The sequence below is a fragment of the Pterocles gutturalis genome, unplaced genomic scaffold, assembly GCF_000699245.1.
Source record: "Pterocles gutturalis isolate BGI_N339 unplaced genomic scaffold, ASM69924v1 scaffold4892, whole genome shotgun sequence".
Lineage (NCBI taxonomy): Eukaryota > Metazoa > Chordata > Aves > Pterocliformes > Pteroclidae > Pterocles > Pterocles gutturalis.
Window position 1 is genome coordinate 85,594 of NW_010115095.1, and position 22,944 is coordinate 108,537.

At 36.4% G+C, this 22,944-nt stretch overlaps 1 protein-coding gene across 1 annotated transcript in view; it reads right to left on the bottom strand.

Moving 5' to 3' along the window:
* The window catches only part of FANCC (Fanconi anemia, complementation group C), a 68,850-nt gene that overhangs the window by 44,416 nt on the left and 1,490 nt on the right, over window positions 1-22,944 (bottom strand). The window contains exons 2-3 of the mRNA XM_010075039.1: window positions 22,555-22,639; window positions 16,415-16,509 (exon numbers count right to left, since the gene is read on the bottom strand). Of these exons, the coding sequence (XP_010073341.1) occupies window positions 16,415-16,509; window positions 22,555-22,639 (180 nt within the window). The remainder of the gene's footprint in view (window positions 1-16,414; window positions 16,510-22,554; window positions 22,640-22,944) is intronic.

Here is a 22,944-nt window from a genome sequence, read left to right on the forward strand (position 1 = left end):
CTCTATTACATGAAATTAAGCAGTACAGTGCTGTTGTTGGAAGCACAACACATAGCTGTTATTGCAATTTTTCCTACCTAATTTATAAGGCAGTTTCTACCATTTCAACAATTTTGCCAGGAGCTGGCTGCACAGATGCTCCTATAAAAAGAAGAGATGGTCTACAGGCTACAAATACAAAGTGTTACACTAAGCAGTGTCCCACTGCCTAGCAAAGGATGGACAAGGATATACCAAACGAAAGGCTGAATGAGAAAAAAATCAAGGACTGGGTAAAAGCCCATTCATCTCCACCCACTCCAGACCAGTTCCTAAGGAAATGTCTTTAGACCCTCTTTGATATAAATCTTTGATTAGCGGCAAAGGTAAATTCCACATGTAGTGAATGAGGAAAACTGCCACAAAGACTCATGAAGGACCAGGGAAAAATACATAAACAATTAAAAGGAGAAGTATAAACAAGACACATACTTTAAACGCCATCAGATGTCTTTCATCTGAAGGAACACATTACGGTTTTTGCAGTGATCAAAGTTCCTGATTATTATTTGCACAGGTTAGAGGAGGAATGACAACTTCTCTTTTCCAAACATACCAAAAAAGCCATAAGATCCCTAAAACCACAAGAGTGAGTCTCAGAAAGTGATTAAGTAACTTTGAACTACTTTGGCCTCCAGGAGACTTAACATTTTCCATTTATCTCTTGGACACCTGCCCCCTAGAATACAGACCTCTCTTCCCACAGCTGCTAGGGAAAACCAGATTCCCTGCTCCACACCTCCCCTTCCCTCTTAAACTGGCATTCTCTTCTAATTATTTTGTATTTTACCTACGGTAAAATATTATAGTGACACTATTACAAAGAGAAGAAATAGTTTAAAGCAACTAGATATTTATCTCAGACTAAATACTACTAAAATCCCCTTAGAAGGAGGAAACAACAAAAAAAAAGTTTCAAATGTTGCATTTTCAATAAACCCATACTAAAACCTATGCTCTGTGACACAGCTTCTTTTTCCTCTAGGTTTCTCAATAATAAATAGCAGGTGAAGTATGTTCATAATTTTAACTCAAATATCTCAGTTCAGCTCTTAATCTCCCTCTTTCAAAACTGCCTAGATAAGAAGGAAAAAACACGTTTCTCAGTATGACTTCTAGCAATTCATAAGCCTTTTAATAGACGCATTACTGTATATGTCACTAATATAACATTCTTATCTCATAGAGACATCATTTATTGTAAATCCAACATTATTTTAATATTTTTCTGCATCAAATGGTCTTGGGGCCAATTTGACCCTCTGGAATGACAAATGATTTGGGTTCTTCATAACTTAAAAAAGCACACTAAAAAAAGATCTTGAGGTTCACTATAATTTGGGCACTAAATTTCTTCTTTGTGTTACCTTAAACTCCCACCCCCTACAAAATTGTGAGCTTGCAGATTTGCTTTTATACAGACAAGAGAATACTAAAAAAAAAAAAAAAAGATAAAAGCTTTTTACATTATATTTGGATTATTCTTAACATAACATGTTCTTTCCTAACATTTTCTGAGGTGTTCTTAACCATCTGACAAAGTGTGCATATAAATAAAAATAGTATGTAGCGAGTTTTATTAAAAGACGACAAGTATATTGGCCACAAAAGAAGATTATCACTCTTCACCTAAGAAGAGACCATAGTAATTCCAATGTACTACCTACATCTTCATGTATAAACTAATGCATTTGTATTAAAGTTGGTTATATTACAGAGAGAATGAAGAGATGGAACACTGCCTCATTAAGTGATCTAATCTGTATTAAACCATGCTTACAAGCAACAATAGGAAAAACAAGCCAAAAAAATGTTCTTTTATAATGGACACAGTCTCTATTAATGTAATTTCTTTTTGTTCTAAAAAATATAGAATATGGTGCAGTTGCAGTTCTTTGAAATGTGCTGGCATGCAGACATCTATTCCATCAAAAGGGCAATGAAGGAAAAGGGAATGTTTTGCAGAAAGATTGTATCACACCCTGCCCTACCTTGTGATAGACATGTGACCTCAAGAGGGTAGTATACACTCTAATAATTCCATTCCTACAGAAAGAAGTTGGTAAGGAAGTCAGCAAATGTTTAACAGACAACAGCTCTTCAGGTTGTAAAGAGAAAAGCTGAATGCAAATTCATATTGTGGGAAACTTCAGTCTAGTAGAGGATCTTGGAATTGTCTTAGAAAAAGACATTCTGCCAAGGATGTTTGTTTTTTTTTTCAGGAAGCCTCCAAGACGATCTATTGTTTGGTGAAGGTATGAACAGAACTTCAAGTAATCATTCCACACATACTGGAATGAGGCCAAACTTCTGGTGGAGTGTGACTGGACCACTTGACTACTTTTGCACTCCTAAAGTATATCCTAACAGAACTTACCATCCTTATGGACGTTTTCTTGGTGTAAGCACTATGCCATGTTTATTTCAGCAACGTAACTAAAACAAATGGGGTGAATAACAGAAGTGTTTCCTTTTTTAAAAAACCTAAATGTGAAGAAATACTAAATGAGTTTTGGAGAAGAAAACAGCCAAGTGAATCCGAGGCAAACATACAGACATGAGCTACAGCCATGCCCAATGAGACAGAGATATGCAAACACTGAACAACCACTGAGCCTGAGGAAAAGAAAAAAGAGGGGCAGGGGGAGAAGGTATATCAGTCTCTGACCAACAGATGAGGATGGGAACAGTAAAAAAAACAAGATCCAGATCCTGGGTCTCCAGCTCATAATCTTGTATCATAAGGACACCTTCATAAAACCAAGGAGAAATGACAGAGAAGTGGGTTTGATGATTCGCAGTATGAACTACTGCCAGCTCAGAGAAGATCATGTTTTATTGTTCTTTTTACTTAGGCCAAATACTTAAAAATGTTACCCACCGTCATCTGGTTAGGATGGTCAGAAGACAGGGATTACAAACAGCCTTGAACTCTCAAATGTTAATATGCAAACTTCTCTTGACAGGAGAACAAAACCATTAAAACTGAGATTGTCTCCCTGGACAAAACTAGGTCACTGGAACAACCATCCAGACTGAAGAGGCAAGAAGTGAAACTGGCTCCCTTTACAGATGTTAAAGGACTCACCATCACAGGAAAAAGGATATTCCTGGACACAAAAAAGCTGAGTGGATTAGATACTGAGAAACCAATTGTACATTTGAAATTTAAGGACCCCAGTGTGAAGTCTTTCATAAGAAGGCATTTGACTCTTAACTTTCAGGTGAGATTCTAGTCTGACAGGACAGAGTTAAGTCCTTCCTAGTGGGAAAGCAGTCATGAAAGAACTGTGCTAATGGAGATCAAGTCAATCCCAAAGTTATTCTATTACTTCAACCAAGTATATTAAAGGAGAACATAATTTTGTTTACCTGAAGAACTATGATGATTAAAATGTGTGATGTGCATGTGAACCTGAGCTGCTGAGGCACTTTCGCATAGTTAATTGTCTTGATGGAAGAGAATAAACCTCCTGAGATACCCACTGATAGGAAGACTACCACAAAAACCACTGGTTCTAAGGAAAGCCAAACGTCTGATCACAGGCATGAGCTATTATGAAGCACCGGTACTTAACGACAAGAGTGTTCATAAGGGAATTGGAGACTTTGAAATTCTGTCTATGTGGCAGAAAAAACTGCTCCATTACAAAATATAGTAGTCAACCTCTCTTTTATTTATTGTAGTAGCCTGTAATGGCTACAAATTATCCCATTAATCAGACTGAAACAAGTTGTCTAGAGTCCCTGTGTGGACCTCTTACCAATTAGACCAAGTAGAGAACGCTTGGATGGAGATCATTCTCTGGGGTTTCACCTTTGAGCAATCTGGAAAGTGTCTGGAGAGCACATAAAGAGCTTCACTGTCACATGCTTCCCACACCACAAGATGCTCCTTTCATCTACCAGAATACTTGCAATTCCAGCAAGCTTATATTAGATCACAACATCCTGGCATCCGTTTATTCTTGATCTCTAATGAATGCACTCACCTTAGTGTTTCAGACATTAAATCAACAAACTGTGCTTTGGCCATCCAGGAGAAACACTCTGTGACCCATGGGCAGAAAAAATTCCCGCATAATAATCTGTTCTACTTCCCCACTAAAAGTTCTTTCTATTGCCATCTGTAGAGCTGTTCTCACATGCACATACTGTCCCATCACCTCTCATATACAAAGAGCAACTGAAGGATACAGGAAAAGTAGCTTAACTGCCTAAGCCTTCCTAGGACTTTTAATGCAAAGAAACTGTATTCCTAGGTCTTCTAATTCACATATGCAGAAACCTCACATCGAATCATTCAAAAATAATTCAAGGCAAAAATAAGACTGAAAGAAATCTCAACCAGAAAACAAAGAAAAAAAAAAATCACTAGCGTTGCAAACGTCAAAACCAGCCTACTTATTTGGGGCCTACTAATATACTATACAGAAGAGTAATTGAGGTCCTATACATATACTGAATATGCTATGGTTATTAAAAATAAGTGAAGAGAAAAAAACTTTATTAAATATAGTATCTTAAAGGGAGGTTATCTCTGTGAAATAGAGCAATAATCAATGCACTTTCATTTTTCTAAAAAGTGAGTAAATCTATGCCTACCTAGCTTTAGTAGATTCTCACTTGACTTGGTCTGCTATCTCAACTTCGGAAACTTCGCCTTAACAGATTTCTTTGTATCATGTCATATGCATTTGAGACCAGTCTAAAATATCTCTGTCAAAACTAAGAATTCTTAAATCTGTGAATAAGTTTTATTTTTCTCTCTTATTATATTATTCCAGTGTCTTAAAGGAACCACCATGAGAAGTCTTAAAGAAACCACCAGAGTACAGCAGTATGCTCCCTTTGTCCCCTCAAACTGACAGGAATAATCAGAACTATGTTGCTGTGACGCTCTGAACCAGTATTCCTAAATTACATTCTTGTACTCTTAAATTACATTCCCTAATGCTACCTCTAACAATTACTACACATGGTGTGTCTGAAATGGGACAAGTTTAATTGCACAGGAACATAAATACCATAAAAATAGCTTTCTGTCTAGCTAGTACCCTGTCTCTGACAACAGCCAAATGCAGGAGACTTAGGAGAACCTGAACAAACAGAGCAGGCATTCAGATGTATCTTCCTTATCCCTCCTTCCTAGGGGTTTTTCCGCCTGTGCTCAAGGCCAACTGTCATACAGTGCTGTATGAGCAAGAGTAGCAAGAAGCTGGGTCCTTCTGTCTTCACTTTGGAAAGCAGTTAATCACAAGCAAACAAGGCTTTTGGTCCTTGCCTGAGCTATGTTGGAGCGGTGCCTGTAGCCTGCTGTGCATCTCACTATAGAGTCTGACCCATGCCCGTGACTCCCCAGCTTGACCTTGAACCTCCCTCATCACTGTGAAACTGGTCTGGTGACCACTGGACTCACGGCTGACCCAGGTGAGTGCCACTGGACTTGCTCAGCTCGTCTTGTGCAACCGTGCTATTTTTCTGCATAAAGCCACAGCCACACTTGCCTTCTAGTCACCTGCGGATGCTGTCTCGCCTTCTGTGGAGTAGCCTGCCCTTGGCGTTCCCTCATCCTAGTGTCAGTGTCCATTTATCTACACTCAACTTCATCTGTCATGTAACGGCCTCAATACGCAGTCTCAGAAGGTGCTACTGTCCTGGTTTCAACTGGGACAGAGTTAATTTTCTTCATAGCAGCTAGTGTGAGGCTGTGTTTTGGATTTGTGCTGAGAAGAAGATAACACACTGATGTTTAGAGTTGCTGCCAGGACAGTCAAGGACTTTTCAGCTTCTCTGCTGTGCCAGTGTCTGCAGGTGCAGGAGAAGCTGGGAGGGAGCACAGCCCCAATTGCTAGCCTAGGATTCAACCTTAGGTTGTAAGACTGGGGTTTTTTCAGTCTTATTGACAAACTGTTTTGCAGAATTTGCTGTTTTCCCTTTCCTTATGCATTCTCTGAAACATCCCATTTTTATGTTTCATTTTACACAATACATGTGTATGGCTTCTGCATACATGTCCAAAATGACAACTCACCCAGCTTCTACTGGTTGAATTAACTGAAAATTGTTTTAAAACACTGATTAATTTATCTCAAATTATTACAAAGAAGAAAGCTGCCTTCTGACTTTTCTGGGTTTTAATACCATTGCCTTTGACAAAGTGGCACATCTGTGTCTTTTGCATGTTCTTTTCAGCAATACAGGTGTTGGCATTCAATGTGTTCTATCTACAGTCAGAACAGTTTTAATTTTTGCTAGTCTATGTACCTGAAAAAAACATTCTAAAATAAAGTACCCTTCAGATACCTGTTTCATTCTACTCCTGAGATCTAGTCTGGTGTGTGTATACACAGTGTAGGTGAGCAAAACACAATTTCATAGTCACCGTCATTATTACATACATTACACATTACATTTATTACATTTAAGCTTCCTTGTACAACATGGTGGACTGAGAACTACCCAGGTGCTAGGGTGGTGCAAATGCTTCTGATCCTTTATTGCTTAAATAAACAATGCAAAAAATATCAGTTTAACTGTTGTGACAATTACATTCATTCAAGTATGTTTGTTGCTCTTTAGTCAACTTCATTATTAAATGGATAGCTCAAGTTAAAAACAGAAATACCCTGTATATTTAGCTTCACACATAAAAAATAAAACTATGTACACAGAATTTTAAACATAAAATTGACAAACAGTATCATTTATGTTTGCCCTATATATCTGGATCACATTTTTACATCAGCTTTTCCTATTCAAAAAGCTAATATGCTTCCTCATTATTCCTTGACTCGTAAGCCAAATACAATATTCAGGTTTCCTGAATGCAACTTTGATGGGTTGTTAACTTACAAAAGCCATCAAAATCTGCATTTTGCATCCTGTCCGCAGGATATGAGCCTATGTGGGATTCAAGATTGGATTAAAATTTGCATGAATTATGAGAACATTTATAATTGCATTGCATAACAATAAAATTTCTAAAATTACATTAAGTTCCAAGCACTTCAATGCTCTGACCAATCATCAATTATAAGAATAACCTAAAAATCTTCAAACACTAACAAAACAATATCATAAAAGGGATCACTAGCCTATAATTATCCAGAATCTCCTGAGTGTTCACGAGTCTCCAGAACAAGCAATCATGAGTAGCAGGATGTTTGGTAGACTGTTTTAGTTTGTTTCCACATTTATGAGACATGTTTATTTTATAATTGCTCTTAGTTTTAACGAAGAACAGAGAACTTTTGTAACAGAACAGCTTAAGTGAAAGTATAATGCACAACAGCTAATTCCCAGTCTTCATTTCTTGTTAGCAACTCCAGTGAATGGCCTATTCAAGCTTACTCTGTAAACAGCATTATTTTACACCCATTAATTTGGTTGCAGAAATCAAGTTCAACTTGGTCCTTCCTTAGAGGAAGCACTCATCTTTATTTGTCATCCTCAATAAATTTGACAAATTAAAGACAAACTACCACATAATACTGTCTTTCTAACAAAACACATCCAGCTGAAACCAGGGAAAGGCTGCAATATTATTGCCATTAGTTTAATCCCTAACAACAGATAAATTACCCTACTCTGTAAAAACGGTCTGTGAGAGTGCATATTTCTGTGCGCATGCCTCTTGGTGTGATGTACATGATGACAACCACTTAATACAGAGAGTGCCATCTACTGATAATTACTGGTATAAGTTTTCGCAGGCTATTGCACTTGCTAGAGTTGCTGCACTAACGCACTGCAAAAGGCTTACTTTTGACAAAGTACCAGAAACAAAAGAATGGATGCCTTGCTGTACCCGACATTGTGGGGAAAGTCTCATGCCTACAGGCAATAAACCTTTGAAAACAGTAGCAGTGAAAAAGGTAACAGAAAAAATTTAAACATGGGAGCAGCAAACCAATATGCTGACAGACATACTTAAAACGTTCCAGATAAGAGAGGATGACTTGTCTTTAGAAATACAGTGCATAAACAGGTGTCCCAGTTTCAGCTGGGACAGAGTAAACTTTCTTCACAGTAGCTAGTGTGAGACTATGTTTTGGATTTGTGCTGAGAAGGCTGACAACATACTGATGTTTATAGTCGCTGCCAGAACTGTTGCAGTTTCGGGACTCTCCCTGCTCTGGGATCATTATCAAGGAACATGGTCATCAGGTAGTGGGCAGTATCGCTGTGTATCACTCATTTGCATATTTGTATATATTACTATTATTATTATCATTATTATTATTTTCAATATTGCTGGAGTTTAGTTACTAGACTGTTATCTCAACCAATGGGTCTCTTTTCCCTTTAACCTTTTAAGTGATGTTAGCCACTAGTTGGGTTTAAAACTACAACAACAGGTCACCATGAAACCACATAACAAGGTTTGCCTAGGAAAAAGCTGAGGTGGTGAAATACAGAAAAACCATTCTGTTCAGAATACTATTTGTACTTTTATAACAGTGAGGGAAGGAGGCAGCTAGAGGAAAGGAACATCTGTTTCTTTGTTATTCTTTTTTCTAAATCTATTTGTATGATGAGTCTTTCATTGTAACCACTTCAGAACCAAGAATGCTTTCTAAACTGTTCGTGTACAGTGTTTAATATGCAGATCCTCAGATACAAAGCTCTTAAGTACTTAAAAAAAAATACAACTACGAAGAATTAGTCATTATCATAACAACAGGTGAAAACACAGGTAGAATTCTTCCATATCTCTGGAATAATTAAGGGCAAGAAGATTAAAAAATCCGTTCAACTTCTTAGGCTGTGCGTATAGGAATGAAGAGTGTGAAATTAATTTTCCTATTAGTGAGTATACTGAACTGTTGCAAAAAAAATCAGGAATCTTAACACAACACTCTCACCAGTGCAAGCATCATGAGACAGCTAAGACTCAACACCACACAATCTGGGCACCAGTGAAGCTGGCTTCTAATCTAGAGACTACTATTAAAAGACAATGTTCATCTTCCTTTAGAGGAAGACATATTAGAATGCTGTGAAATAGAAAGCTATGTACATATTAATATAAAACAAACGTATACCTGTATGTAATAAGAATGCCATCTACTGGTATGTAAGAATATACAACACTGTTCATAAGTTAATAAATAGCTATCATAATAAGCAACAAAGGTCACTACTATGTACGGTGAACAACTGTGTGCAGTTCCAAACTCATCCTAACACACTCGGCATACTGCATTTTAACAAACATATATGAGTCATATATATCCTGCAAAATAGGCTTCTTCCCACAAAATAGACACAGGAAGAAAACACAATTTTCTTATTCTAAGGTCTTAAGACCTTACTGTTGTCTTTCAGTACTTAAAGGGGGCTTATAAGAAAGATGGGGACAAACTCTTAGTAGACCCTGTAGCAACAGGACAAGGCGTAATGGCTTTAAACTGAAAGAGGGTAGACTTAGACTGGACATAAGGAAGAAGTTTTTCACAATAAAGGTGGTGAAACACTGGAACAGGTTGCCCGGAGAGGTGGTAGATGCCCCATCCCTGGAAACATTCGACGTCAGGTTGGACAGGGCTCTGAGCAACCTGATCTAGTTGAAGGTGTCCCTGCTCATTGCAGGGAGGCTGGACTAGCTAACCTTTAAAGGTCCCTTCCAACCCAAACAATTCCATGATTCTACAGAGAGAATTGTAGAGTCTACCTCACTTTCCCATCTTCTATTTCAAATAAAAGCTATTTTGGATACTTTATAAAGATATGATGAGAATCCCTGTATTTCTCAAAGATAATCTAGTCCCTCTCAGTTCCTTCATGATTTACTGTGATGCCTTACTACCCTTGTTACAACAGAAATATTGAAAACACTTAGGTAACTCATTCCAAACAGAAGCCAAAATACATTAAAACATGCACACATGCACACATTTCACACTCCCTGACCTTTTCTTAACATTATTTCTTTCCAGTTTTTTTCTCAGCTGTTCTCCACACCCTTCCCATAGTTCCATTAATGCCTACTTTCTAATTTCTTTCTTGTAACAATTCTATTTCAATTTGTATGTGACTTCCTCAGAAGTAACTAAATAATCTTGCAAAGTCTCAGCAAATCAATAAGCAACTCTTACCTGTCAGACAAAACAGTAAGTTCACTTAAGTCCTAAAATTTTAAGAAATTTCATTTGCTGAACTTGTGTTTTTATAACAGTGTTGTTTTTCTTCTATTCCTGAATATTGTTGCCTAACCAAAACACATGAGTTAAACTATTAAGAATGAAAAATATGGTAACACCTGATCAGACAGCTGCATGATCCAAGATAAGAGCAAAGAAGCATTTGAGATCTAAGGAAGAAAGGAAAACCACACAAGTTTATAGTGAGAGGTACCTAAGCATTTTGATGCAGGTGCATATGTCCCAAGAAGTAAATCACAAGTGTTTCCACTTTGAACCATCACTGAGACCATCCTTTCAAGGTTAATTAATCACAGTCTTCAATATATGGCTATATAGAAAGCAAAGGGCTTAAAAACCCATTTTGCTGAAAATTCTAGCACAGCTTAAGAAGTAGGGGTGAAAGGTCAGTATTTCATTAACTGAACCAACTCAATTAAATTGTAGTTTAATTAAAAAGTCAAGATGATCATAAAAAAAAACAGGTCATCCAGAGAACATCACTAAAAATTCCCAACATCTTGTGCTTAATTGGCAGTAAATTTCTTGATCTGGCCCATTTGAGGAGTAGCAATCCATCGTAAAACATTTTAATACAGTTTAATACCATAGACAGGATTCCATCAAATTTAGTCTAAACAAATACAACTTCAAGGTACATCAAAAGGTTATCATGTGGAGGACAGATATATACGTTCCATTCCTCTGGAAAACAAGACTTCCATTCAGATGCTTTCATGTGTCCTCCATGGGAGACAAGGGTAACAATACCAAAGGGAAAGATCTCACCAAGAAGGCCTTAACATTACGTTTTCAGATTCATAACTCAAATTACAAACAAAACAAAACGAAACGAAATCAACAAAAAAAACCCCCACAAAACACCTTTTACCAGAAACATTCCAGCATTGCTGTACAAGCAACATGTAGCATATTAAAGGTTTTCAAACATGTTTCCATGTTTGCTATTCAAAAAATAACAAGATGACATTGAAGTTCTGGTATGCCTCCCATTTCCCTAAAAAGCCAAGAAACTCCAGCAAGCAAAAGTTGCAGTTTTACTCCAAACACTAAATTTGGCAAAATTGAAATCCTTTACCTGAAAAGACTATGTTTGCATTCTCAGAGGTACTCTCAAGTGGTGAACTTTGTTCACTGAGTGCTGACAGTGTCCAAATGAAATAACAATATGGTCTCTGCTTTCCATTGCATACATTTGTAAATAAGTGGTGTCCATCACCTTTCCATCAATATTGCTTAGCTCAGCAGAAAATTGAGAAGTTAAACTCAAAAAGGGGAAGGCAAAGACTGCAGGCCATAATTCAAAACCTTGTTCTTACAGCAGAAATATCTCAGCAACATTCACAAATGATTGATAGGTGAGTCAGAGTCTTAGAAGTCTTTTTTTAATCAGTGTCAGCATTTTCATAGGAACATTATTTTTACACAATTAGTAATTCACAATAAAATTAAAAATTTCTGAATCAAGATTTTTTAACACAGATTTGGCATCATACCATCCCCAGTTCAAAAATTATCCAGAATAACACTACTAGGAGAAAATATGTATGAAATCTTATGAAAAATTAAACACACGAGTTTCATTTGGTGTTTTTGGAAAATACAACAAAATAATTTTGTAATTCGAGTGCCATTAAAAATTACTCTTACAAAGAACAACTATTACTTTTGTGGTCATTAATATAATGTGGCCTTGCACAGGATACAGACATCCAAAAGAGCTACACATTTCCAGAAAGGAAAATTTGGTCTAGCCCAAAAACCACCTCAAAGAACACGTGCCAAGGCTGAGAGGCCTTCCTCCCCTATGTTTAAGCTACCATCTATAGACTGTCCTGTTCCTTTGTATTCCTTTGAGGGAAAGTAAAGCATTGAAAAAATGTCTCTTATTAAAAAAAAAAAAAAAAAAAAAAAAAGAAAAAGGAAAAAAAAAGCTCCCTTTTTACTGTATTAGAAAAGGAATGGGCTGTAACACTCTCACAAGTATGTATGGCCTCCCAAAACAATAGAACAAAAGCATTATTTGAAACAAATTCCAAAGCCATAAACAATTCATAAACGCGGTTTACAAACTGAGAGCAGAGGAGAAGTGACCAAGTTAATAAAATGGAAATCTACTTCAGAAAAGCTCTCCAGTTGCTGCAATATAAGTGCAACTGTAACTGCAGTGAAAGGAAGCTGTTCTAGCCCCCCCAGACAGAAGCCCGGGTTAGAATCACACCTACTGCACAGCACCAAAACATTCTGCTCAGTGAAAGCCAGCTGGAGAAACTAAATCACTTTCTTTCTTAGAGATTGGCTTCACCAGGTCATGATTGATTTCATCAGTGAGAATCTGGGGCAGCATGTATCTTGGCTTCCTACACTGAGTCTGGCTGTACAGAAGGCCTATGGAACATAGATTCCAGCACTAAAATTCATAATCATTAAAAAAAAAAAATCTACTATTTTAAACAGCATCTGATCCTAAAAACACTGTAGTCTACATTGCACGTTTTAATTAAACTCCAAGTCATTTCTTTGCATGTTTTATTCTTTCAGAGGACTTACAGAACTGCATGATCTTGGTTTCCCAAACTTAGTAATAATGCAGTTCAAGTGGGTAGCTACCCTTCTTGTCATTAAAAACAATACGTCTTTTTGATTACAATGTCAGGAAAGTTAAAAACTAAGCCAGCATCAAACACATTTTTTGTTACTTTAGTAGCAATTAGTAACTGAAAACTAGAGTTGACATCAGCCTCCCTCCTATCAATGACCTTAGCCAAAGACACACTGAAAGGCCACAAAGTACTCTTCAGGAACTCCCACTTGCCATGACAAAAAAACAAGGTGTAATTTAATAGTCAACGTACATGCCTACAAAAACAAAGGAAAGAAGAATATTTACCACTAACTTGACTGTACAGTACCATTTTCCAATCAGATATAACATTGCATTTTGGGTGGAAAATTTTCATTTTAAAACGCATGAAACTAGGAAGCAATATTAAAAAAACTGATGTTGTTGTTAAAATTAAACAGTTAATAGTAAGCAGGTAAAGTTGCCTATCTCCATTACACATTAGTCCTCATTTTTTGGGTGTTTGGGTGGGTTTTTTTGTTGGTTCGTTTGCTTTGCTTTTTTACATTTTCTTTGTTCTGTGATCAACTAAATGTACACCCAGAGGTCACAATTTATTTGAGGCATGCTGGCTTACACAGTGAACTACTTTACCTTTTTAAAAACTGAGTATTTCTTCTCAGTATATGCTGAAGTATTAAGCTGAGGAGATAAAATTAACTCTCAGCTGCAGGGCCAAAGGACAAGGCTACTGTGAAGGTTTCTTCCACAGAAGCTGAAGAGGCGTTCCTATACGTAAACCCCTTTTCCATGGCTCTTGTGTCAGTGTGTATGGATCCAACACAGAGCCCCATTTTGTATGGTCATGGATGGCTTTCCATCCATACCCTCTAGGGAGAGCTTAAATACCTTAGATAGTCTAGCATTTCATTCCAAGTACAGGCAAGTTTTCCATAATGCTATAAACCTTTTAAGCAGCATTCAAATATAGAGCTTTATTTAGAACTAATTTCTGGATTTCAATTCCCTTTACCTTCCTCTTCACCCCCAAGAATTAGTTTCAATTATATGTTTTAGACTTTTGGCCATTTTCTCCATAGTGTACCACAGTTTACAGTACACAGCTGTGTACTACAGCACCATGCTGTAAAAGGCTCCTACCATATTACAAACAGGGCTGAGGTCAGACCAAACCGCTGCAGAGGTTGGTCATCTAGTCAATATGAAAACAGCTGATGCATATCTCAAATTATGGCTCTCATAGCAAATGTGTCTTCATACGTTTCTGTGACAAACCTCTGAGACACATACAATATGGAAAATAAAGCAGTTCAAAAGGACATAATGTTAAGTATGCACTAAGTGGGTCAACAGATGTGCTGTAAGGTTTGTTTATTTTTTTTTAAACATATATCATTATCACACATGGCAAAAGAAACCCTTCAAGAGTAGTAAAATACTTCACTTAGGTTCTTCTGTATAAACAAGCATAATAGTCCTTATCATACCACTAATGCTGGTGACTAAAATTATAATGCTGATTAGGAAAAGGAGACAAATCCAATTTCTTCAAAAAGCTTTATGGTGATGCACACTGGACAGTAAGAAACTGAGAAGAAATTCTAACAACTATAAAAATAATTTAATTTCTTTTAATTTCAACTTTGTATCCTTATGCTGTGCATTTTGCAACCTCCTTTACCTATCCATTTTTTTTTAATTACAATTTTTTTCCAGACCTTTTTCCTTCCTTCCAATCAAAATATGAACCTATTACATTTCAGATCATATTATGCTACATCCACTTTAGAAAACTAGGGAAGTGCTGAATGACAAAAATAGCTAGTAAGACATGTCCGTGCTTTGAACTCCTCCATGCCCTCTTCCCTGTCACTTTTAGGTTAACTCTTGGCCCATCAAGTCACAATAACTATTAAGGCTGATTCAAACACAGAGTGGGTGGAAAAAATCCTGCAGACTACAGTGAAGCTTGAATCAAATGCTTGCATGTTAGTCCCCAGTCTAAGACAACTTCAGATGGCAGTGCTGCCAAAAGCAGCAATCCCATCTTCATCCATCCCCAACGGTTTGTTCTTGTTTACTTGATACTTTTTTCTAATATCAGCAACACCATCAGTTCAAATACATCAATCAGATAAGGCAACTGATCTAGATTAAAGCAATTGTTTTTTTCTCTCCCAGAAATGGAAGTTATCTGTAGAAGATTGTCTGGGTACAACTCTCCCTCACCACTCGACATCATTAATGCATATGCTACTGCTAATAACAAATAAAATTACAGATTGTGCTAAGTGCATGCTATTGTGCATTTCCCATGTCATCATGAAGACTATATCTAACTAGCAAGACTACATTAGAAAAGGCAGAATTTTTTTTGTACCACTTTACTTTGGTATTCAAGCATTGCTACACTGTGAATTCCAAGTATACTAACCTCAGGAAATGCCTCTTGAAAAAGGTTAAAGACAGGAGGAAAATAAGGGTGATTTTAGTTAGTATATTAAGTTGTTGAGAATTTCATGGCATGTGGTATAACCCCCCACCCCAAACAGGTACATACAGTCACCCAAGGGCATCTGAAGGTTTGTGAGAATTTACTGCTGACAATTACTGCTCCTAAATTAACAATACTACAGTTAAATACAGTTATTTAACAACATAAACATCTGCAGTTTCATTACCTATTTTATAATAATTTGTACATCTTAGCATTACATGCATAAACCGACATGTACAAAGTCAACTAGTAAGTAAGAAATGAACTACTCAGAGAAGCCTACAACTACCTTCAGCCTTAGCAGACATGTATATAAATAATGATCAGGCTGCTACATTCTCACTAGTTGTGAGCACTATAAGATATTAAAAAAATACATTAACGATTACATTGGTATTTTTAAGCATATTTTGATATGGAGCCATGGAGAATGCAAGGATGTAAAATCAACAACACTGCAACTTCAAATTGCTATTCAGCAATGTAAAGCATTAAGCATCAGTGTGCTACAAGTTACTTACATGCTGATGTGCTTTGTTAGTTCAGTGCATAAATTTATAAACAGATGTGCCATGCAATACCCTAAATTTGGGGTTAAAGTTAAGGATTCATTATTCCTTAAATGCTCCACACACAAGCACTGACACTCCCCTCCCTGACTGCCTTTGAAGAAAGTTTGGATACAATTAAATTCTTCATAGGAAGGAGATTAAACAAGAGCAAAAAAGAATAAAATTAAAGAGCAAATATAAGCTGTCTTCAAAACAAACTATGGCATTTCTTCAAGTTATTTATTTTATCCTAATTGAAAAGTTCTTTTTATAAATAACACTTTCCTCCTGATTTGTGGTCGTTACTCACTATTCACAGTTACTAGACTTGGTGAATCTACTAGGTTAAAAGCCGTCAAAGCTACCCACTTTAAAATGCCACATCTTTTCAATATTTAAAATGTCAGAGTAGCACTGACTGTGTTAGCATTAGAGTGATACGTACTTCAACACAATATGCATGCAAGTTGTGTTTTTGAGCAGTTTCTTAAATGACAGTGCCTCTATGCTATAGATGTAGCACCTTTAAATAATCAGTTTAATTCAAAGCAGTCCTGGGAAGGATTCATCCACTTACCCGTACCCAGCTGTTGGCCTTCAATTCCACAGGGCTCTGTGGTTCACTGCTGTATAGACAACATAAGCACCACATCAGAGTCTTCTGGCTTTCCTCTGCAGGAAAAAAAGCAAGTAAGGATGCCTTTAGAGAAAAATAAAAAAAAAAAATCAAAACACAGACAGAATTACACACAACAATCCCCATCCATCCACAAAACTAAAGCCCTGAACATCAGTCTCAACTCATAATGCTCTATTCACATCACACATTTAATATTATTCATATGTAGTTCTTGTGTAATCATTCCCTTGAACACCAATTTAAAAGGTATCAAAGAGTTCAAAATCTATACAATATTTAGACGGTCTTAAGAAATGTGCATTACCTAGTGATTCATTTACATAATTAATATTTAAAGCTATCATGAAGGAACTTTAACTTCAGCATCTAAATAATATCACTAATAATAAACAATAATCAACACTATTAAAATAGTTATTAAATTGTCTCCAGAGCTTGCATAACTAAAGAATGCTCCCTTCTGGAAAAGTTCATGAAGTATGAAATCATTCATAACAAGAAGGTAAAACATTGAGTTTTCTGTAAGAATATATTAAGATTCTCCATACTTCAGGAAAATTACATATCTGCAGACAGTGGAACACCTAAATGCTGATGGAATAAAATCCTATTGTGATTTTCTGTTCAGGATCAGATGAGGTTTTACTTAATTCTAACCCACTGTTGGAAATCATCTGCCTTCTCTGAAAACCTACTATACTGAGCAATACTGTCACAGCTCAGAAGCACACATACTATTATAGAGGAGCTGATTATTTGGAGTAAGCAGCTGAAGAGCCATTTAACTTGTGATTATTTCATACACCTTTGCTTTCAATAGGTTTGGGGATTTATTTAATCTTCTTTGGCAGACACCAAAAAGTCTATACACTGAACTTCATCCCAAAATGAAACTGCATGATTGTAATAAAAATTATGAAAACTGGATGTAATACTGTAGCTATCATATAATATTCACTTAGTAAGAGATATTATTCTTATTAAAAATAATATAAACAAGTAATACCACATGAGTTTTAGAAATTATATTAGGAGACAATTTGATTATCAAGCTCAACAAGTAATTTCTTTTGTTTTCTTTGTCCATTCGTTATCCAGGATGTAATAAAAAGTATTATTTAGAAGTGTTTGGCTGGCAAAGCCTGAAGACAAAATAAAAGCTCCATTAAGTAATGCCTGTATTTTCACCAGGTGATCAGAGAAGTTAATATTGATTTAAACCAGTATTCCCCAATAAATGTCCAACAAGCCTGTAGGCCATTATTGGCCTCCCACTGACGAACATCTCTGCACTGAAATGGTTTCTCAAACACACACATTTAACTGACTACAGTTCAGGGTATTTTGCTATTGTGTGTTTAGGGATCTTTTTTTTAATATGGATTTTTGCAAGGCTAATAATTTCCTAGGTTGTTTTAAGATTGGAATTGAAGGAGAGATCTTGCATACTGCTCAGCAGAAATTCAAAGTATCCTCATACTTTGATTTGTAACTATATTCAGCTAGCATTCACACATCAGTACTAAGAGGCAACTCTATCTCCTTCAAAAAACATTTCAGCAAAAATCTGATACAAAATTTTATGGGAGGAAAAAATAATAAGTACTGTTTTATTCGTTTAAACAACTAAATTATAGCAGTTTGCTTCTTGGAAAATTAAGATTTTAAACATTATTGATTACTAGTAATAAAATACTAGTAATCAATAATTAATAACTTGTTACTAGTATTACTAGTAATAAAATATTGTCTGTTTGTAAAGTAAATGAAAGAGCTGAAAAAAATGCATGTAACTGCTTAGACTTCTGAATGAGAAGACGTTTTGCTACACATTATAACTTGCTGCATACTAACAAGTAACTTGCATATATTGTTGCTTGTCAGAAATGTAAATCATTACGATGAGAGCTAAAATGATGAAAACAAAGCTTAGATAAATTCTATCCTGGTGCACTTTGCCAGCATAATGAATTTATGCAGATTTTGCAAGACACATTGAAATTTCAACCCAAGTGAAACCAACTTATATTGGTGTCATAGCTATGCCAACAGTTCCCAAAAAATAATTGACTTGCACAGCTTCACAGTTTTCCCAGTCAAAATTACTTTTTCACTGCAACCTAAACTGAAGTAGCCTTCCACAGATCTGTGAAAAGTAGGAACAGGGACCATACAGTCCTCTTGCTGAAGTACCCAGAGATGCTCTGAGGACCACTTTCTTGTTCACTGTTTTCTTTTCACAACTGCTTTGGAACTGGAGATGAAAGATTGGAAGATTAAGAATAAGGTGGGACAGATCTTAAAACCATTATGTCAGCTGCAAAAGATAATAACATCAAAAGACCAAAAACAGAGATCCACAGAAAACTTACTGGTGCGCTTCTCTCTCGCATTTTTCTAGTAACTATGATCCCCGTGGAAAACATGCCATCATGGTATGCACTGAAAACCACTATCAGGATACAAATGAAGGCATTGATCTTACTATTGCATGAAAGAATTCTCAATACCCAAATAAATACTCGATTAATACATCCACAGGAACAAAGCTAGTAACTCAAAGTTGGAAATCATACTCCAGAAGAGGTCACCAACTATCTATTGGACATATTAAGTAGGTTAATGTTGTAGCTCCAACTAAAGGAATTAAAATTTTCTGTAGGAAATTTAAGACAGCTTGGTAGCTGTTTTGTAAAAAATAAAACAACAAAAAAAATCCAACCAACAACACGAAAGCCAAAATCTTTATGATTAATCAGACTGCACTTTTTCCCTGCCAGTCGCATGTTAAAAATTAAAAAAAAAAAAAAAAAAGAAAAAAAAAAAAGCAGCAGTATTTTTCTCATTACATAGTGTGGTCTCAATTGTCCTCTGATACAGTCAGTTTATAAATACCCTGTCATGAATGGGGCCAGATGCAAGGAACTAATAAGAACACCCTAATCTTACAGCCAGAAATACTCTTTTTAGAGCTTGTTGTAAAATTTTATTGAAATACATTAGAAGCTGGTGATTAGCTAAAACTGAACTTTCTGTGGAAATGAATCCATACATAAGCATGCACACTCACACACACATGCTGACATACAGAGCCACCAAGAAAATTCCCCAGCATTTATAGTATTAGTTTGGGATTCAAGACATTTGGGCTCAGAACTCACACCAGCAGGGTCCTACTGAGAAGATAATCCTCTAGCCCACAGAAAAAAAACATTGGAATTCCTTACCAAGACTGAATTCCTCATCTATCCCTTGTGGTTTAGGACCACAAGTACAGCCATGAGATTTTTCTTTGGTTGTACTTCCTTCACATTAGCATTCTAAATAAGGCTAACTTGGCCACCTCCTGCTCAGGAGTGTTTATGAGGAGATTATTTTCCCTTGGAGACCACGCTTCCTGCACTGAGTGGTCAGCCATGACAGCTTCCAGCACCAACAAACATTCATCTAAGGCGACAGGTATTGTGGTTTGGATATGATGCAGAAGCATAATGTTTTTCTTCCTCCATTTATTAGTATGAAAGACTGAATTGAACAAAATTAGTTCCTTCTACTGCAAGGGTGGCCTGGTCTCAGAGACATGCCTGAATGAACTATTTATCCAAATGAGAAACTACATGAAACACACTTGAGAGTCAGCATCTGCTATAGCCAGCACTGTCTTAAAGAGTATCTTCAAAACTGGTGCCAAAAAAAATTAAAATCTGCTGAATCCATAATGTCAGCAATCCAAAGGGCGCTCAGGTGGCTCTAAAACGAGGAAGTGGTGGGAATGTATAAGCAGACATTTTCAGGTCCATTGACGTCAGAAAATCTCCTTGACTCATCTTTAAGCATTAAAGAGAAGGATTCAATTTTGAGTAAATGAAGTTCTCTGGATTGGCTTGCTTGCACTTTGAGACAGAAAAAAACCCTGTAGTAAAACTCCATTCTCTTGCAAGCTTCAGAAGTAATGATCAACTTGCAGAAAAAGTGCTTTTCTTGCTTTAGAAAACACCGAGGTATCCCAAAAAAGAGGAAAGAATTAGAGGAAACCAAGAATGTACTGCCGGGATTGTTGTGAAAAGGAGTAAAAAGCAGGAACAGATGGCTTTAAACTTTGACGAAAAATATAGATGAAGCAACTTTCTATACCACAATATATTGTCAGCTCAGAAAAATGGATAAAGACCTGTATACTCCAAACAAAAACCTAGAAGAAAAGCATGTGTAGTTGTAAACACCAACAGCTAAGAAAAATGTAAAATTGTAAAAATTGTAAAAATAAGTCCATAAAGCATGAAAAGGCTTTTCTCAAAAGGTGACACAAAATCACACATCTGCTGCTCTGTGGAAATGATCTATGTTTAAATCTATGGTTCCTTCCCAAATTTTCCTTTCAGAGGGTAAGTGCTGACATAAAACACACCTGCCATGTATTTTGCAGACAAGTTCATTCTGCCTGTGGTTGGAGCTGGCTAGAAGATAAAGCTAAACCAAAAGACATATGAACAATTGTTGTGGTTTAACCCCAACCAGCAATCAGCACCAGACAGCTGCTCACCCACTCTCCCCCAGTGGGATGGCGGAGAGAATCAGAAGAGTAAAACGGAGAAAACTCATGGGTTGAGATAAAGACAGCTTAACAAATAAAACAAAAGTCCCACATGCAAGCAAAGCAAACCGAGGAGTTCATTTATCACTTCCCCTCGGCAGGCAGGTGTTCAGCCACCTCAGGAAAGCAGGGCTTCATCATGTGTAATGGTTACTTAGGAAGACAAATACCATTACTCCAAATATCCCCCCCTTCCTTCTTCTTCCTCCAGCTTTATATGCTTAGCATGACATCATGTTTTATGGGATATCCCTTTGGTCAGCTGGGGTCAGCTGTCCCAGCTGTGTCTCCTCCCAGCGTCTTGCAGAAGAAGCTGGGAGGGCAGGGGTAGTTTGAGAACCGGAAAAAATCCTTGGCTTAATGTAAGCATTGCTTGGCAACAACTAAAACATTTGTGTGTTACCAACATTGTTTTGAGCACAAATCCAAAATATAGCCCTATACTAGCTACTATGAAGAAAATTAACTCTATCCCAGCCAAAATCAGCACAGATCATTAGCCTAATGCTGTGCATGACTTAATAATAAGCCTGTCCAGATGAACACAAAAATTGTCCTTTCCTGTATTTCACCAAAAGAAAGCACAAAGTGGAAAAGACAAAAAGCAATTTTTTTTTCTTGTTGTAATTGTAGCACTAGAAGAAGACTGGCAAAAGACTATATTAAGGGGCTCACAGAGAAGATCAGAATTAGTTTTTTGCTTAAAAATAGGTCCAGAGTAATTTATCAATATCTCAATTCCTGAAAAATTTACTGGAACTGCTGGTGAGGTAGCACAAGTAGTGTCTCCTCCCTTCCAGCCATTGCCCTGTCTCTTCTTTATTCTCACCTACACATATATATACTATCAGTAAGAGGCTTTTGGTTTTTCATGCGCTTTTTTCCTGTGTCACCAATTCACTGTTTTGCTTCTGATTCTGTGTGCATTTTCACTAGTTTGCAAGATGGGGAAACACACATTCAGAATAAACTCAATATAAACAAACACAATCATAACTTAATAGAGCTTCACTCTAATAAAAAAAGCAAACCAAGCATCAGAAAATTAATTCTTCTCTATTAGCATATATAATAGAATATTCTGTTGTGTAACCGGAAGAAACTTCTGTTTAAAGTAATCTGAAACAGTAGACTTTGTACATTTTGAGAACCTAACAAAAATGTAATTAATACAACAAGAAAATAAGAAAAACGGAAATCATTATGCACATAAACACTTACTGGGTTTAAAATCTACTACTCCCAAATCAAGATTCTGTAACTAATCCATTAAATTAACTAGCTCCAAAAGTAAATCTAAGATTTGTCAATGTCACATATTTTAAATAACTTGGCTAAACTTTCATGTCAAAATTTTACTTAAGTAAAATAGAATGACATGCTTCTATGGTAAAAATCAAAGTATATAACAAGCTGTATTTTCCTAATTTCTATAGAATAAAATCCATGTAACTGCTGCAGAAATATAATTACACATTCTTACCACATCCTGTAACAAAAGGATTCCAACAAAGCCTTCCTAGAAGCTGGCCAATTAAAGGGAACTGCTGGATTGCTACAATTGAATCCTGTTAAAACATAAAAACAAAAAGATAATAAATACACTGCACATCAAAAGTAGGTTAGGAGAACTGTTAATGATGCAGATTGTTGTAAATTACAGTCCCAATGGTTTTGCTGTGAAATGCTCTGGAAGCAAAACACCTGCAGGTATGTAATAAAAGTAGAACTTCCTGAAATTCACTATAATGTCATAATGCAAATAAGTTAAAGCTCAAGCAAGTTAATTTCCTCACCTAATACTTAATTGTGGTGGAAAATTTGTTCATTTGCCTCACATCCAGTAATCAGAAAACAGTATTTGTAACTCAGA